Here is an 18,842-nt window from a genome sequence, read left to right as displayed (position 1 = left end):
GGACGTAGGACGGTCAGCGGTGAAGACAGAAGCAGGGGCTGCTCTGCCCCCGCGGTAGCCCCGGTGGGAGGCGGCGGCTGTGACCAGGGCAGGCGCAGCAGTGAGAGCAAGAACCGGCAGGACTGAGGATGTGTTTGGGAGCAGTGCCGGCTGGTTTGCCAACGTGGCTGTGGCATGTGACCGGAGGGGAGGCCTCAGGGGTGGCTCCCAGGGTTCAGTCTTCAGGACCTGGAAGAATGGGGTTGCCATCCCCTGAGATTTGGATTCTTATGCACAGCTGCTCTCATTCTAACGTTTTGCTAATAATCTTCCTTAAACGTTTGGACATCAAAGCAAGTCACATACATGGCCCCTGAGCCAAGTAGATCATAGGCTCTGCCACCAAATTTTGAAACCTATCAGTAAGCTGACTTTGATTTAATATACCAAATTTTAAGAGACCTCAAGATCCACATTTTTTTAAAAAAGCAGTTTATTGTTGGGGAGAGAATGTATAAACAAGCAGAAAGAACAGAATTTATAAATGTGGTATACAGTTTGTCCATTCGAAGTTAAAATCTTCATCAGCTGTGTCAGCAAATGGATGAATAAAAGATTGAAGTTAAAAGTTGAGACAGACATCTAAGGGGCCAGCATGTTACCTTAGCAGGAGTAAGTACATGCCAGGCGTGTTTAATATACTGTTCATAGACCTTTTTCTTTTTGGTAAAAGCATTACTAGGTTTAAGAAAATTCAGGAAAGCCAGACTGTATTGTTCTGAGCAAGGTGACTGGAGAGTTCGTGAAAAACTATCTCACTTATTGAAGAAAGAAACTCAGATATTCATCATCAAATATTGATTGGAAAAATAGGTTGAAATTAAGTACCTGTGTACAGGGGATGCCTCATATCCAGAAATTGCGCACTTACTGTTTTGGTTCTTCACACATGGCCTTTGCAGGGCTTATGTCCAGGGGGACGTCACCCAGCTTAGCCAGCCACTCAGGGCTCTGTGCCTCTTCGCCCCTACATAGTAACTCTCCACAAGCTAAAACTTGGGTCTGTTTGTAAAATCATGGCCCTAACAGAAAGTCGACAGCAGATGCCTAACTGAAAGAAGTTACTTTTTACTTACTTTTCACTGCATTTTATGGGAGCAAGTGTATGTGATCATGGCATTTGGAGATTCATGAGGGTCTGACCACTTAGAGATACCAGCAGTGTTCGAATATGTGAAAGACTCACAGGGCATTCATGCTCCCTTTGTGTGTGTATGCTTTGCATGTGACCAGCTACAGCCCAGGGCATACGCTTTGCGTAGTTTCAGCTGACCTCCCCAGACTGACTAGCCTGAACCTCCCCAACCCCCAAACCAGGAACAATGGCATGTCTTACCACTTGGCTGAATAAAGGGTTTGTGTGTGGCTCTGGAACTGAGCCTGGGATTTGAACACATGAATTCACTAACATGAGCCAGCGTTAAGCCCAGATTTTTCCTGGGGCTAATATCTAGACCTGTCAGTGGCCCGGCCATCCCAAGCTGGTGGTGACAGCAAGCTCAGATGGGTTCCTGTTCTCTTCTACTTCCTGTCTTCGGGTCCAGGGCGGCCAAAGGCACCCGTGCAGGCCTCTCGTTTAGGGTTTGAATGTGGTATTGACTCATCTTGCCGGCTGTGCTGGAGCCTTGACGCAGGGAAGGCGCACTAGATGGAAAGGCTCCCTCCCTGTTTGGGCTTACAGGAGACAGCGAGTAAAAAAGTAAAGAGTCACAGCCTTATTGACCCTGTACTTCCAAAATACATTTGTAGAAAGGTTAAGCTGTATCTATCTGTTCTCCAGCTCAGCATATTGTAACAATTGGTGCGGAGAAATGGTACCATTTTATTTGAGTATGTGGTGGTGCGTTGTGATAGTATCAGAATAAACTGTTGGTACTGAGTTTTACAGATTTATCATTGAAGGGTTAGCAGATTTTAAGGCAGCATAACTGTACTCTTATGGCTTCATTAATTATGATGCCTAGACATAATTAGGCTCTATCTAAGAATAGCAGATAAAATGGAAAATAATTCTGGGAAGAAAGGCTGGAGATTCTGAGAAACTGAAAGAACATAACACAGGGTCTCCACTGATTCTCAGATGCAGCACGGGGACTAAGTGTTGATTTTGTTTGCATTTCATGATTCCTTATAATCTAAAACGTCCTCTGTGATTCAGAAATAACAATTTTGATGACTGGAAGTTGGTCCATTCATTTTTAATTAATAAATTTTATTTTTTAGAGCTGTTTTAAATTCACAGAAAAATTGAGCAGAAAGCATGGAGTTGGTTCCCGTGTGTATATACCTCCTCTCCCCACACGCACACGGTTTCCCGTTATTAGCATCTTGTGGTAGAGGGCGCATGCGGTACAGTTGAGCCAGTATTGATATATTAGCATTATCAAAAGTCCATAGTTGCCATTAGCGCTCGCTCTTCGGTACTGTTTAGTGGGTTTTGACACCTGCATGATGCCACGTGTCATGCAGAGCAGTTTCATTTCCCTCACTTTCTCCTGTGCTCCTCCTCTCCGTTCCCTCCCCCACTTTTGCCCTGAAGCCTTGGCAACAGCTCATCTTACTGGCTGTATAGTTGTGTCAATCCATTTATGGTTGAGCGACTACCCAGCTGTTCCTAAGGAAGCGTCATTCAAACCTTTATTCATAAAATGAGCCCCCAGTAAAGACAGTGCGCCAGGCAGTGTTGTGCACATGGAGAATCTAGCAGAGAACCAGAAATGTAAAATCCCAGACTGGGAAGCTTACATCCTAGTACATCCAGCCTCCAAGCTTCGCTAGGTCCTAGGAAAGGGGGGGTGGGGGAGTGAGGGGTCCCCGAGGACACAGAATGAGAGGAGGTAGTCGGAGAATTTGAGAACGGGACCTCCTGCCAGTGAGCCCCCGCCCCCCGTCTCAGGTCAGACCCCATCTTCCCCGCGTCCTGCCCACAGCTACTCCCCCTGGCCTGCCGCAGCTGCGTTCCCCCCCCCACCCCCCCGCTAAGAACTGCTGGGGCCCCATGCTGTTTCCCAACTTTTCCTCTCCTGCTGTTTCTGAAATGAGTGCAGGCAACTCTTTCAGATGTTCAGTGTGCTTTTTACTCCTGGTTATCTACGGCCCTGCCTGCTGCTCGTAAAATGGGATGGAAGGCTAACAGAATTCTAAGAAATAGATGCCCATGATTATCATCTAAATACTAAGTGGACAGGGTCTCCTTTGGAAGGAGATGGCCCAGAGTTCCCCATCTTGTCCTTAAGTCCTCTCTTCTTGGGCGGGTGGACATCAGTCCTGTCTTGCCTCTTCTCTACCCGGCTGCCTGCTCCCTCACCCTAGTCCTCTGGAAACAGAAGAGGTTTCGTGAGTGAGGATGGGCCAAGGGGCAGGTAGATTGAAAGACATCTGTTTCTTCCTCCCCAACTCTATCTCCTTGTTTCACACAAAAACACATACTTGGCCTTCTAAGGACCTCCTGAGTACATTCTTTTTTTTTTTTTTAAGAGTAGAAATGTCTTTATTCGCAGACAGCATGATTAACTATAAGGAAAGTCACGTGTAATCTTTAAATATAATAGAAATAAAAGTAAGCTTAAATCAGAAGGCCAGTATTCGTAAGTTAATTGTATTTCTGTATGTCAAAAACAATTAAAAGTTTTAAAAAGCTTTAAGTACCATTTATTATGACATTTTTAAATAGTTTATTGTCAAGTTGGTTTCCATATAACACCCAGTGCTCATCCCCACAAGTGCCCTCCTCCATGCCCATCACCTCCCTTCTCCTCCCCCTCTCCCCCACCCCCATCAGCCCTCAGTTTGCCACATTCTTAAGAGCACGTCCAATGCTCTGCTTCTACAGGCTGGTGAGAGCCCACTGCCTGCGTGTCTCTGCAGCTACACATCCAGTGACATCATGTCACTTCAGTTGGTCAGGGAGGGAGTATTTATACCACGGTAATCAGTGCCACAAATAAAGAGGTTTAAATACTTGTTTTCTGGAATTACTTTTCCAGCATGCTCCTGGGCAGACCCTTGTCGATCAAATTCTTATTTGGATTCTACCATAGGAAATTAAATTCATGAACACTGTGTATTTATAAGCTCTAGCTCTACTCTCCATGGTTTGGGGCAGGGGAGATCTGATCAGTCAGCACAAGAATTTGATCCAGTAAGTTTTGAAAACCAGGCATTGCATCAGGCTGCCCAGAAGTTGCTCACCCTTTTCGTTTTCCTTGAAAGGAGGATCGAGGCAAAATATATGGATGGTTTCATCCATGTCATCTTCATTGATCTCTCACAACAATATGACCATAAAACTTGCAGTCGGAGGCATGTGGCCACGATCACAGCGTTTTTCTTCCCCAGACCGCAGCCAGCTTGTGTGTCCATGTGCGATTAACAAGGTGCCGCCCTTGCTGACTCGCCCTTTGTGCTCCGTGTAGGACCGCACACGCACGAGCGAAAGCTGACGCCGCCGACCAGGCAGCTCAGGCTGCCCGCCAGGAGTGTGACATCGCAAGAGCTGTGGCCAGGGAGCTGTCGCCGGACTTCTACCAACCAGGTGAGACAGTTGTCCAGTGATGTGAGAGTTGGGGGCTGTCACGTCTGGTTTCCTTTTTTTTCCCCCCCTTTAACTTAAAGGCCTGTGCTTCATGAATACCAGCAATATTACAAAACAAGTAGGTACGAAATGTCCTAAGTATCTGAAGTCTGAGTGGTAGTGCTAGAGATTTGGCTTCTTGCCCAGTGTCTCTCCCTTCCCGCCTCCCAACCCCCAATCCATAAACTCTGAGCTGACCGCAGTAAATGAAATGGGAATCTAAAAGAAGCATCTGATTCTAAGAAATGGTGTTAGTAGCCACTGCAGATGTTGTAACAAATATTCCAAAATCAGAGGCACGTATAACAATACCTAAAACAATACCCAAAATGACAGTACGTAAAAGATGAGCCAGTAACTACCAAGATAATTTTTTTTAATATACTTGAACTAAAGTTCAAAGGACTGTGGTTAGGTAAGGAAGTAAACCACTTAAAAACAGATTAATCTGCACAGATTAAGAGGAAAATCCAGGTCATAGTAGAAGAAATTAAAATAACCTCAAAAAAAAAAAAAGAAATCGATCCAGATCATCTACCTCTCAAATGTCTTAAAATAGCAATATACAAATATTTGCAGTAGGTTTAAATATTTAAGTTCCTTCCTAGTGGTCTCCTAGTGGATTGTTTCCCTTTTTATAATGCTAACCTCTTTTTTATATATGTTTCTTCATTGTTTTAGAACCCACATCTTCCTAGTGATTGAGGGGTCAACAGAGTTCTAGATGAAGGGATCAAAACAAATGCTTTAAATTTCTTAGTATCACAATTTATATTTACTTGGTAAAAAATCTTTCCACACTGGTTTCTGTTAACCCAAGCCGGAAAACAAGCACCCTGCACAACAAAGGTGTTCAGTCCATGTTTGGATTGAGTAAAGGTCATAGAATCCTGGAGCCTACAAGGCAGGTCAGAGTGAACAGAATAGCAATACCCGTACCAAAGCTAGAAACTTGGCTGTAATAAAGGATGGAGGAATGAGAAGGAGGGACCTGGTGATTTTTTTTTTCCCTACAAAGAACGAAGACCAGGTAAAAGGCTGGGTTAAGAAGACCCCGTTTTTCTACGAGAGAGAATGGAAAGGGACCCAGTCTGGTCGCTGAGTGGTAGAGTTATCAGAGTAACTTCTCTAGAAGTTCAACTCCAGGGAGACCGCCACAATAATGGGGGCTTTCTTTCATGTGCCTCCTTTTAAAATCTCTGGGTGAGATTTCAGTCATTTAATATGTATGTTTATTTTTTAAGAAAGGGGAGCTCTCTGTTCGTCGCAGTGACCTCTGCTAGGAATGAACTATGTTCTGGTGTGAAACGAACTCACACTTCCCCGGTACCTAAGTACATTCGTCACTACCTGTTGGGTGAGAGCCGCAGAAGAAGTTCAGCCACCCAGGAGGGACTGTCCTTTGCCCTCCCCAGTGGGACTGCCATTGGGAAGCAGCTCAGCAGTCACAAGCTAGTGCCGTTTCATGAAGGAGCCCTGGGCTTGAGCTGCTTGGAAAGCAAACAAACTTAGTATTGTTGTCTGTTGTTAATTCTCCTGGGGAATGGCGTCCCTATAGATTTCTACTAGGTGTTACCAAGAGGTAAATGATACTGAAGGTCATCTCAGTTTCCCAGACTAAATGGTTTTAAAAGCCTTTTATGGCACAAAAGCATTTGAGGGGGAATAAAATATTGTGGGAAAATGTAATTCCACCCTCGTAGCTAACGTGCCAGTTTCATACACGCAAGTTGTCCATCAGTAATGAATACATCACAGTGGCACAAGATGACAACGAGTCTATTGGAGACCAGAGCTAAGGGGAAGACCACAGTCCCCTCTGACCCATAGCCAGCTCTTCCTTCAGCAGCTGGATAGAAAGCCTTTTCTGTACTAAGCATTATTGATCTTCTCAAGGGAGCATAACTCAAGCTTTCCACTCTGCATTTATAGGATGATCAAATCAGATAGACATTTCTAAAAGAGCTTTCAAGTGCTTTTTTTAAGTCAGGCTGCTCATTTAATTTACATATCTTAGATATAAATATTTCCATTGTTTGAAATGCATTTGTTGCTAGTAGAAGTTGTTGGCCCCGGGGAAAAGGAGGTCTCTTGTAGCTTACATTTTGAATGCTTTCTCAGGAGCCAGCAGGAGTGTCAGATATTTACCATCTTAGTTAAGTCAAATGCTTTTAGTTCAAAACTGCGTTATTCTATAGTTCAGTTAAAAACTAAGGAAAAAATACAAGCGTGTGGGATGGCTTTGTCACGCAAAGGGTTAAATTCTAACAACTCACAAAAAGCATACATATGGAGGTACGTGAACGTATGTGTAGGTAAAATTACATGTGTACACACACAGAAACCTAAACTGTCGTGTGTATGAGTGGCACAGCAGGTCATCCCCCAAGAGCTTAGAAGTCAGATTTCCTTCTGAGAGTTACATTCTAAAATGAGCCTGTGATGCGGCACAAAGATACATTAAGTGAGCATAAGTAATAAGCACAGCTGTATTCGAGCAGGATTTCTGCGTAACCTGATTAAGTGTATTAAAACATCTAAACAGTTGGTCGCCCAAAGTAGTACGGGGGGGGAAAAAAGCCACAGAGGCAAAAACTGGCAGCGCCCATGCACACAGTGTCCAAAGGAGAGAGAAGCTGTGGCCAACACCTTGGAGCCCTGCAGTGGATTGGCAGGGACGTTGGTGCTGCGGGGAAGGGTGCAGGGAGGTGTGGCCAGCCTTGTATGGCCGTATTGGCAAGATCGTCCCACTGTGGAAACGGATGCATCAGCCTTGCTCAGCCTGCTGCCTGTAGATATTTGATTCATCTCCCGCGCCTTGTCCTGAGTCCATGTTCACCGGAACCTTCTAATTTGGGTTGAGCTTCTCGTGGAGGTCTACCAGCAAGAACAGCGTGCACTGGCGCTGCCGGTGCGAGCCCCCCGGCCCATGTCCTGTCTACATTGCTTACTGGGAACTAATGACTTGACCCTCTGGTGTTCTACGTCAGGATGGTGAGCCCTGGGGATGTGATTCTGCCCCAGGGGATGGCTCTACTTCAAAGTGCTGATGAAATTGGGTTTCTGAGCCAGGAAAGCTGAGATGAGGTTTTTGCACGAGCATTAAGGAAGTGAAGGGGAGGATGACGGGGAAACTCTGTGGTGGTTCTTTGTCTCACTGTTTCCATTTCCTTCCCATCAAGAAACTTATTTTGGTCTTAATTTCAAGTGACATTGAGGTGTAAAACTTTTATATTTATGAATTATGGGAGTGACTGGGCTAAAAAAGTCTGCAAAACACTGTCCCAGAATGTGGTAAACGTATTTACTTTGAGTCCTCTTAAGAGATGGGCAGCTTCTTTCCCTAGGCAACATCCTCAGCAGCTTTTGCCTTCCTGTGTTTAAGCACCTGTATCAATCAGCTCGGCTGCTATAACAAAGTGAAGTACCACAGACTGGGTGGCTTAAGCAATAGACATTTATTTCTCACAGCTCTGGAAGCTGGAAGTACAAGATCACAGCGCCAGTATGGTTGGGTTCTGGTAGGGAGCCATTGACCTGGCTTACAGATGGCCGCCTTCTCTCTCTCTCTCCTCACCTGGCCTTTCCTGGGTACATGTGTATGGAGAGAGAGAGAGAACTCTGGTGTCTCTTCCTCTTTAATAAGGGCACTGGGGCGCCTGGGTGGCTCAGTCAGTTGAGCGTCCCAACTCTTGATTCCAGCTCAGGTCACGATCTCATGATTCATGGGGTCGAGCCCTGCGTGGAGCTCCATCCTGACCATGTGGAGCTTGTTTTCAATTCTCTCTCCCTCTCTTTCTGCCCCTCCCCTGCTCATGCTCTCTCTGTCTCTGTCTCCCTCTCTCTCTCCCTGAATAAATAAACAAAAAAATAATAATAAGGGCACTAATACTATCATGAGTGTCTCACCTTCATAACCTAATCTAAACCTACTTTCCTCAAAAAGCCTCTCCTCCAAATACAGACACATTGGGGGTCGGAGCTGCAGCGTGTGAACTGGGGGGACACATACATCCAGTCCATAATAGCATGTATGTGCATGCACATGCATTCTATACATTATTTAAAGTAAGAGTGAAGTCTTTAGGTTATTATGAGCCATGGTTAGCTAAGCTCACATTTCTGGTACGAATGATAAGTCTTTAGAAATCAAAGCATATTTTCATTATTTAATGGTCTGTGCTTATCATCGATATGTAGTATTTTTGGTTAAGAAAAGGGAAGTATCCTGGAACAGATGACTTCTAAACTCACTTTCCAAAACCCAGAATTCAGAGTAACTTTTTTTCATAGCAAAAGGGAAATAAAGGGCACCTGGGTGGCTCAGTCAGTTAAGCATCTGACTTTTGCTTTTGGCTTGGGTCACGATCTCATGGTTCCTGAGTTCGAGCCCCATGTCTGTGCTGTCAGCACAGAGCCTGTTTGGTTCTCTCCCTCTCCTGTCTCTCTCCCGCTCCCCCTGCTTGTGTGTTCTTCCTCTCTCAAAATACATATTTTTAAAAAAGGGAAAAGGAATGATCTACTAATTGACGTGAAATTAATAATTCATGAGTTAGCTGGTTATTCTTACCGCTTACTCATTTCCGTATATTCAGTTCCACAAGCGTGTGCTAGGAGCCAGCCCTGCGCAAGACAGCGGCATGGACATGCCACAGCCTGCAGACAAGAGCCCCAGGCTATGTCAAAGAAGTGGCAGTGTTTTCACAGTTGGGACTCTAAAGTCCTGTAGGGAAAAGGTGTTCTTTCCACATAGAATGTAAAAGTAATCCCGCTACCGCTTATATAATCTGGTTTAGAATCTTTCAGGGGGTCTTCTGTTACTGATTGGCAGTCTCCATAGAAAATGTCTGATTTCTATTTAAGGACTTCGGACGTTGCCATGAGGCACTTGCTATCAGCCCTGCCCTTATAGACGTTTGTTCTGGGGAATCTTCATGGCTCCCGTCCTGCCCATAGCCAGCCCTCCACAGCTCACCTCTGAAGCACTAGGTGCATACCCCGCTGTTACCATCTGCCATGTCTGTTCAGGGCCTCCATGCCAACTGTAGCAAGTAGCCGCTCAGTGTTGGTGGACGACATGTGCTGAATGTTTGATGTCGTGTGGCATGTATCTGAGCAGGTGACCTGTATCTGACTTCTTCCTCATATGAATCCCAGGGGGGAAGAGTCCCTCAGGATTCATAGATATGGTCTGTAAAAATAGATGAAAATGCTTACTGCAGTGACTATCAATGTGTATCATAATTTTGCTCCCTGGAAATATTCTGACTAGTCTTTATTTTTTTTTTTTAATGTTTATTTGAGAGAGAGAGAGAAAGAGAGAGCATGAGCGGGGTTATAGAGAGAGGGAGACACAGAATCCAAAGCAGGCTCCAGGCTCTGAGCTGTGTCAGCACAGAGCCCCATGTAGGGCTTGAACTCACAAACCATGAGATCATGGCCTGAGCCAAAGTTGGACACTTAGCCGACTGAGCCACCCAGGCACCCGCTGACTTGTCTTTTTAATGAACTACTATGCCTCCTCAGTTCTGTGTCGCTGGTGTGGCCCTGCCTGACACACATTACTCCACAGAATGAGTAGCAAGCACAGCACATGCCTTCCAAGAAGATGGTCCAGGAAAAACCTCTGTTCTCTCCATTATATGTCTTGTTTGAAAAGCATGTAGTCTCACTCTGGAAAATCTGTGTCTCCTTCTTACCCGGCCAGTCACCACATGACTACACCATGTTGGAACCGTTACCAACTGGATGCAACCATGTAAGGTGGAGCTAGGTGCGCCTCGGTCGACATAGTTTGGGTTTTCTGCATGCTATTAAATGGCTGTATCTGGGTACGTTAGAATCACCTGGAGCATTTGTTAAACATCAGGCTCTCAAGGCTGCGCTTCATAGTTATTCCAGGTCTCGGGGAATCCTACCCCAGGTGCCTCTGATAAGCTGCAAATAGGGAGCCACTGCTTTACAGTACATTTATTTTCTTATCTAGCCATTTATTAGTGCATAGTAAAGTTGAGAATTTTTTTAAGATGAAAAGTTGGTACTAGAATTTACATCCACCATCCTAGTCATTTTTTTTATTGTCATAAACTTGACATACAGTGTGTGTCAGGCATACCACACTGTGCTTGATGTGACTGTCCTGTGCATTCTGCCGTTCTCACCGTAAATGTGGTTACCATGTGTTGCCATACAGACTTACCACAGTGTCACTGCGATATTGACTGTATCCCCTGTGCTGTCATTTTCACCCCCTTAGGTAGTTTTCACCTCTCAATCCTTTTCACCTATTTCACCAACACCCTTTCAACCACCAGTTCTCTGTATTTATGAATCTATTTCTGCTTTTTTTTGTTGTTTTTTAGATTCCACATATAAGTGAAACCATATGGTATTTGTCTATCTGACTTATCTCAGCAAAATACCCACTGGGTCTATCCATTGTTGTCACAAATGGCGAGATTTCATTCTTTTTTATGGCTAAGTAGTATTCCTCTGTGTGTGTGCATGTGTGTGTGTGTTACTGATTCATATATAAATGGACACTAGGGTTGCTTCCATATCTTGGCTATTGTAAATGCTGCGGTAAACATAGGGGTGCATATATCTTTTGGGATTAGTGTTTCTCTTTTCTTGTGGCAAATACCCAGCAGAGGAATTAGTGTAGTGTATAGTATTTCTATTTTTAATTTTTTGACAAACTTCCATACTGTTTTCCATAGCGTCTCCACCAATTTACATTTCTACCAACAGTGCACAAGAGTTACTTTTTTAGTTCATTTTTATTTATTTTGAGAGAGAACTAGAGAACAAGTGGCGTAGGGGCAAAGAGAGAGGGAGACAGAATCCCAAGCAGATTCTGTACCATCAGCATAGAGCCTAGTGTGGGGCTTGAACTCACAACCATGAGATCATGACCTAAGCCAAAGTCAAGAGTCAGATGCTTAACCAGCTAAGCCACCCCAGGTACCCCACAAGGGTTCCTTTTTCTCCATACCTTGAACATTTACTATTTCTCATCTTTGTGATACTAGCTAGCTATTCTGACTGGTGTGAGGTGACAGACATCTCATTGTAGTTCTGATTTGCATTTCCTTGATGGTTAGTGATGTTGAGCATCTTTTCATGTGTCTGTTGGCCATTTATATATCTCTTTGGAAAAATGTTCAGGTCCTCTGCCCATTCTTTAATCAGATTATTTGGGGGTTTTGGTGTTGAGTTGTAGGAGTTCTTTATATTTTTTGGAAATTAACCCCTTATCAGATATATCATATGGAAATATCTTCTCCCATTTCAGTAGGTTGCCTTTTCATTTTGTTGACGGTTTCTTTCTCTGTGCAAAAGCTTTTTATTTTGGTGTAGTCCCATATTTTATTTTTACTTTGGTTTTCCTTGCCTCAGGAGACAGATCTAGAAAAAATTTTGCTAAGCCCAGTGTCTAAGACATTACTGCCTCTTTTAGTAGTTTTATAGTTTCAGATCTGATGTGTGGGTCTTTAAACCATTTTGAGTTTATTTTTGTGTTTGGCCTAAGAAAGTCATCCAGTTTCATTCTTTTGCATGTAGCTGTCCAGTTTCCCCAACATCATTTATCGAACAGACTGTCTTTTCCTTATTGCATATTCTTGTCTTCTTTATCCTACACTGACCCCATAAGCATAGATACAATTCTGGGCTCTCTGTTTGGTTCCACTGATCTGTGTGTTTCTTGTTGTGCCAATACCATTCTGTTTTGCTTACTATGTAGATTTGCAGTAGAGCTTAAAATCTGGGATTGTGATGCCTCTGATGTTTTTGGTCTTTTTCAAGACTGCTTTAGCTACTTGAAGTCTTTTGTGGTTCCATACAAATTTAAGGCCTTTCGTAGTTCTGTGAAAAATACTATTGGTATTTTGACAGGGATCTGTAAATTGCTTCGGGTAGTATGGACATTTTAATGATGCTAATTCTTCCCGTCCGTGAGCATGGAATATCTTTTCATTTGTGTCCTCTTCACTGTCTTCCATCAGTGCCTTATAGTCTTCAGAGTACAGGTCTTTCACCTCCTTGCTTCAGTTTATTCCTAGCTATTTTACTCTTTTTGATGCAGTTGTAAATGTGATTCTTGTCGTAATTTCTCTTTCTGCTACTTCATTATCAGTGTATAGAACACAACATATTTCTGTGCTTTGTGTACCTGCAACTTAACTGAATTCGTTTCCTAGTTCTAATAGTTGTTTTTGGTGGAGCCCTTAGCATTTTCTATATATAGTATCACGTTATCTGCACATAGTGAGAGTTTATTGCTTCCTTCCGAATTTGGATAACTACTGAACTTGTAAGTTGCACTGTTACGGTCTCATATTTTCCAAGTGAAGCACATGGGCTTTGTGACAGCTTTATTTCTCGTGGTTCAGTGATTCTGTATCTTTTCCTTACAACTTTAAGAATGTATAAGCGATCATGTTTGCCAGAGTCTGTTTTTCCTCCACTGTCTTTTGTATGGCTGTTTAAGTTAAATATTAGCTTTCAATGTGCCTTCATCTTTAGATTTGCAAAAATCACTTTTGCTCGCACCCCTTAGATTGAAGACATTAAAAGAACTTTGTAGGGCACCTGTGCGGCTCAGTCAGTTGAGCATCCGACTTCAGTTCAGGTCATGATCTCATGGTTCATGAGTTTGAGCCCCCTATGGGGCTCACGCTGTCAGCACAGAGCCTGCTTCAGATCCTGTCTCCCCTCTCTCTCTGCCCCTCCCCCACTCATGCTCTGTCTCTCAAAAATAAAGTGTTGAAAAAAATAAAGTACTTTGTAATTTCCATATTTCAGTAATGCTATAAAATTGACTAACAGTGAAGTACAAGTCAAATCAATCAACTCTGATGAAATTTGGGGTAGAAGGAGTCAGAGAAAAAGTATGTAAGGAACACAGTGCATCAAACTCTATCAGGTAAAATCCCTTAGCACAGGAGGGACTTTATAAAAAAATATGTCTGCCATGGAATAATGAGGTTCTTCTCCATGAAACACCAGTATAAATGAACATAATTTTTTTTTAATAGGGGCAAATCTGTTGATGAGAGATCATTACTTTCTGGTGCTGCTGCCACTTTTTTCTCTTGGTGGTGGTATGTGCCAGTCACAGCACCAAGAAAGAATTCAGAAACAGGAAGATCCCACCTTTTGAGTGATTTGCAGATGCCCCTTTCTCTTTACTCCACTGAGATCTCTTTCTCTGGGCCAGGAATTCATACCGTCAAAGAAAATTGCCGAATTTATTATTACTCTTTTTTATTTTGAGAGAGTGAAGTGGCAGAGAGGAGAGAGAGAATCCCAAACACTATAAGCACGGGTCCCCACCTGGAGCTTGATCTCACGAACCGTGACCTGAGCTGAAATCAAGAGCCAGACGCTTCACTCACTGAGCTACCCAGGCACCCTGAAAATTGCCAAATTTAAAAGGGGTGGTAGCATTTGGGGGAGTTTTATCAAGTTTAGAGAGGAAAGTGCAACTGGTGACATATGATTTTATCCTGTTTGGGAAGTTTGCATCCTTCAGACTTCTGGAGGATGGAAAGTAGGATAATACTGTTTGTTATGTTTTCACCCCTGAATATAACCTGTAATTATGGATCCTTAAGTATTGTCATTTCTTGGTTTAAGATAGCATGTTATGTGTTGAATTATATTTTATCTTAAGGGTATGCAGGATCATTTTGATTTTGGGTTTTCAGTTACTACAGCTGTTTTCACATCAGCAAATGGGGTTGATAATGCCTGCTTCCTAAGATTTTGGTAAGGCTTTAAATTTTGGAAAATATCTTGTATAAATAGTAGTCTCATAACAATAAGTTACTACTCAGAGCAGCACAGGAAGAGCAATTAAAAGTCTACGTAGACAGTATGTCTTTTAACTATTAAGGATAATTGTTCTTCAACTCCTCTGTAAGACCTTTAAGTTTGGGGCGAGGGATGGGAGTGGGGGACAGGAAGAAAAGGGAACAGATGCCAATTTCTGTAGACAAACTGGTGACGTGGATTCTCCTTGTTTACTCAAGAGATGATGTTGTCAGCTTCTGCCTGTTTGTAGAGAAAAGGGCCACCTGCACTGTGTGACCTTGACTTCACCTCAGCAGGTGAGAGTGGCTGACAGGTAGGGTGGTAGCCAAAGGATATATCCATAACAGGAGGCTCTACCTCCCACTCCCCTTCAACCATCTTGCCCACCCTCTCCTCTGGCAACTGTTAGTTTGTTCTCTGTAGTTATGAATCTGTTTGTGCTTTTTGTTTGCTTTGCTTTTTGATTCCACTTACAAGTGAAATCATGTGGTATTTGTCTTTCTCTGACTTATTTCACTTAGCATAATACCCTGTAGGTCCATCCATAATTTCACATCAAAAATCTTCTTTTTCATTGCTGAGCAATACTTCAGTATGTATGTATACATCTTTTTATCCATTCTTCTATCAAGATGGGACACTTGAGTTGCTTCCATATCTTGGTTATTGTAAATAATGCTGCAGTGGACATAGGGGTGCATATATCTTTTCAAATTAGTATTTTCATTTTCTATGGGTAAATACGCAGTATTGGAATTACTGAATCAAATGGGGTTTCTATTGCTCATTTTTTGAGGAAGCTCCATTCTGTTTTCCATCGTGGTTACACCAATTTATGTTTCTACCAACAGTGCAGAATGGTTCCTTTTTCTCCACATCCTCACCAGCACTTCTTGTCTTTCTGATACCACCCATTCTGACTGTGGATTTGATTTGCATTTCCCTAATGATTAGTGATGCTGAGCATTTTTTCATGCGTCTGTTGGCCATTTGTATGTCTTCTTTGGGAAAATGTTCAGGTCCTCTGCCCATTTTTCAATCCGATTGTGGTTTTGATTTCAATCCGATTGTGGGGGAGTTGAATTGCATAAGTTCTTTCTATGTTTTGGACATTAACCGCTTATTGTATCATTTGGAAGTATCCTCTCCCACTTAGTAGGTTGCCTTTTTGATTTGTTCATTTCTTCTTTGCAAAAGCTTTTTATTGTGGTGTTTATTGTTTATAAACACCCAATAGTTTATTGTTACTTTTGTTTCCCATGCCTGAGCAGCTGTATCTTAGAAAAGTATTATTAAGGCTAGTATCAGACAGATTATTGCCTGTGTTTTCTTCTAGGAGCTTTATGGTTTCAGGTCTCACATTTAGATCTTTAATCCATTTTTATTTTTGTGTATGGTGTAAGAAAATGGTCTAGTTTCATGCTTTTGAATGTAGTTATCCAGTTTTCCCAATAGCCATTTATTGAAGGGACTGTCTTTTCCTTATTGTATATTCTTGCCTCCTTTGTCATGGATTAATTGACCATATAAGCATGGATTTCTGGGTTCTCTTTTCTGTTCTATTAATATATTTTTGTGCCAGTACAATACTGTTTTGATTAATATAACTTTGGTAGTGTATCTCAAAATTGGGATTGTGTTACGTCCAGCTTCGTTTGTGATATGTCCAGCTTCGTTCTTCTTTTTCCGGATTGTTTTGGCTGAATATTCAGTCTTTTGTGGTTCCATATAAATTTTAGGATTATGTTCTAGTTCTGTGAAAAATGCTATTTGGTATTTTGATAGAGATTGCACTGATTCTGATTACTTTGTGCAGTATGGGCATTTTAACAGTATTAATTCTTTGCACCCATGAGCATGGAATATCTTTCCATTGGTGTTATCAGTTTCTTCCATCAGTGTTTGTGTACAATTGTAAATGGCAATTGTTTTCTTAATTTCTGTCTGCCACTTGGTTAGAAAGTGTTTCTAGGGATGCCTGAGTGGCCCAGTCGGTACAAAAGATATGCACCCCTATGTTCATTGCAGCATTATTTACAGTAACCATCCAACTTCGGTTCAGGTCACAATCTCGTGGTTCGTGACTTCGAGCCCCATGTCGGGCTCTGTGCTGACAGCTCAGAACCTGGAGCCAGCTTCAGATTCTGTGTCTCCCTCTCTCTGCCCCTCCCCCTCCCTCCTTCCCTCCCTCACTCTCAAAAAATGAATAAACATTACAAAAAAAGTTTTTTTAAAAAAGTTTCTGTACAAATTGTTATTAGTGTATAGAAACACAACAGATTCCTGTGTAATAGTTTTGTATCCTGCAACTTCTGAATTCATTTATTAGTTTTAATAGTCTTTTGGTGGAGTGTTTAGCATTTTCTATATATAGTGTCTTGTCTTTTGGAAATAGTAAGTTTACTTCTTCCTTACCAATGTGTATGCCTTTAGTTCTTTTTCTTAATCTGACTGCTACAGCTAGAACTTCCAGAACTAGATTCAATAGAAGTGGCAAGAGTGGACATTCTTATTTCTGATCTTAGAGAAAAGCTCTTAGTTTTTCACCACTGAATATGATGTTAGCTGTGGGCTTGTCATATGTGGCCTTTATGATGTTGAGGTGTGTCCCCTCTAAACTATTTGTTGGCAGTTCTTATCATGAGTAAATGATGAATTTTGTTAAATGTTTTTTCGGCATCTATTGAGATGATCATATGATTTTTTTTTTTAAGGTTTTTTATTTATTTCTAGGAGAGAGAGAGAGACAGCGTGAGCAGGGGAGGTCAGAGAGAGAGGGAGTCACAGACTGAAACAGGCTCCAGGCTCTGAGCTGGCAGTCAGCACAGAGCCCGACGCGGGGCTCGAACCCACGAACCGCGAGATCATGACCCAAGCGCAAGTCGGACGCTCAACCGACTAAGCCACCCAGGCGCCCCGAGATGATATGATTTTTATCGTTTATTTTGTTAATGTGGTATATATCAAATGGATTGATCTGCAAATATCGAGCCATCCTTGCATCCCCCAGAATAAATCCCACTTGCTCATGGTGAATGATTCATTTAATGTATTGTTAAATGCAGTTTGCAGATATTGTGTTGGGTATTTGCATCTGTATGCATCATAGCTATTGGCCTGTATACTTGGGTTTTTTGTCGTGGTGTTGTGGTGGTGGTTTTTGTTTTTGTAATATCTTTTTCTGGTTTTGGTATGAGGGTAATGCTGCCCTTGTAGAATAAGTTCAGAAGCTTTACTTCCCTTTCTATTTTTTGGACTAATTTGAAGAAACTAGGTATTAACTCTTCTTTAAGGGTTTGGTAGAATGCACCTTTTGAATCCATCTAGTCCTGAACTTTGTTTGTTGGGGTTTTTTTTATTACCAGTTCAGTTTCATTACTAATAATTGATATATTCAGATTTTCTATTTCTTCTTGGGACACCTGGGTGAGTTAGTTAAGCGTCCAGCTCTTGATTTCAGGTCAGGTCTTGAAATCAAGAAATTGGCACAGTTCGTGCAATCAAGCCCTGAACTCTGCACTGAAGCACGGAGCCTGCTTGGGATTCTCTGTCACCCTCTCCTCTACAGTGCACAAGTTCTCTTTAAATAAACATTAAAAAGAGATTTTCTACTTCTCCCTGATTCAGTTTTGGAAGACTGTATGTTTTTAGGACTTTACCCATAATTTTTTGTACTAGTCTCTTATCTTTTTTATATTTGTGTGGTGCTGGTCGTTCCCCATATATTTTTTATTTTATTTTGTCCTCTCATTTTTCTTAAGGACTCTGGCTAAATGTTTGTTTGACTTTTTTTTTTCTATTGTATATTTACTCACCATTTCCTTTATTTGTGCTCAGATCTTTATTATTTCCTTCCTTCTACCAACTTTGGACTTTAAGTATCAGGTTGGATTGATTGAGATTTTTCCTGAGGTACACCTGTATTGCTATAAATTTACCTCTTAGATGTGCTTCTGCTGTATCCCAAAGATTTGGATCACTGTTTTATTTTCATTTGTCTCCATGTATTTTTTTGTTTCCTCTTTCTTTGTTGACCCATTGGTTATTTAGTAGCATGTTGTTTAGTCTCCACATGTTTGTGGGTTTTCTTCCAGATTTTTTTTTCTTGTAATTGATTTCTAACAGTTTCACACTGTTAGTGGTCAGTTAGGATTTTAATCTTCTTAAGTTTATTGAGACTTGTTTTGTGGACTAACATGTGATCTAGCCTAGAGAATGTTCCATGTGCACTTGAAAAAAAAACATAGGGGCGCCTGGGTGGCTTAGTCGGTTAAGTGTCCGACTTTCGCTTAGGTCATGATCTCGCGGTTCGTGGGTTCGAGCCCCGCGTCGGGCTCGGTGCTGACTGCCAGCTCAGAGCCTGGAGCCTGTTTCAGTCTGTGACTCCCTCTCTCTCTGACCCTCCCCTGCTCAC

General features: G+C 42.2%; 1 protein-coding gene across 1 annotated transcript in view; it reads left to right on the top strand.

The window, feature by feature from the left end:
- The window catches only part of JPH1 (junctophilin 1), an 87,437-nt gene that overhangs the window by 57,705 nt on the left and 10,890 nt on the right, over positions 1-18,842 (top strand). Inside the window, 1 exon segment of the mRNA XM_039222174.1 lies at positions 4,455-4,573. Within this exon segment, the coding sequence (XP_039078105.1) occupies positions 4,455-4,573 (119 nt within the window).

The sequence above is a fragment of the Hyaena hyaena genome, unplaced genomic scaffold (assembly GCF_003009895.1).
Source record: "Hyaena hyaena isolate Hyena2069 unplaced genomic scaffold, ASM300989v1 scaffold_1071, whole genome shotgun sequence".
NCBI classification, from domain to species: Eukaryota; Metazoa; Chordata; class Mammalia; order Carnivora; family Hyaenidae; genus Hyaena; species Hyaena hyaena.
The sequence above is the reverse complement of the archived record's forward strand: the minus strand, read 5'-3'. Positions and strand labels throughout refer to the sequence as shown.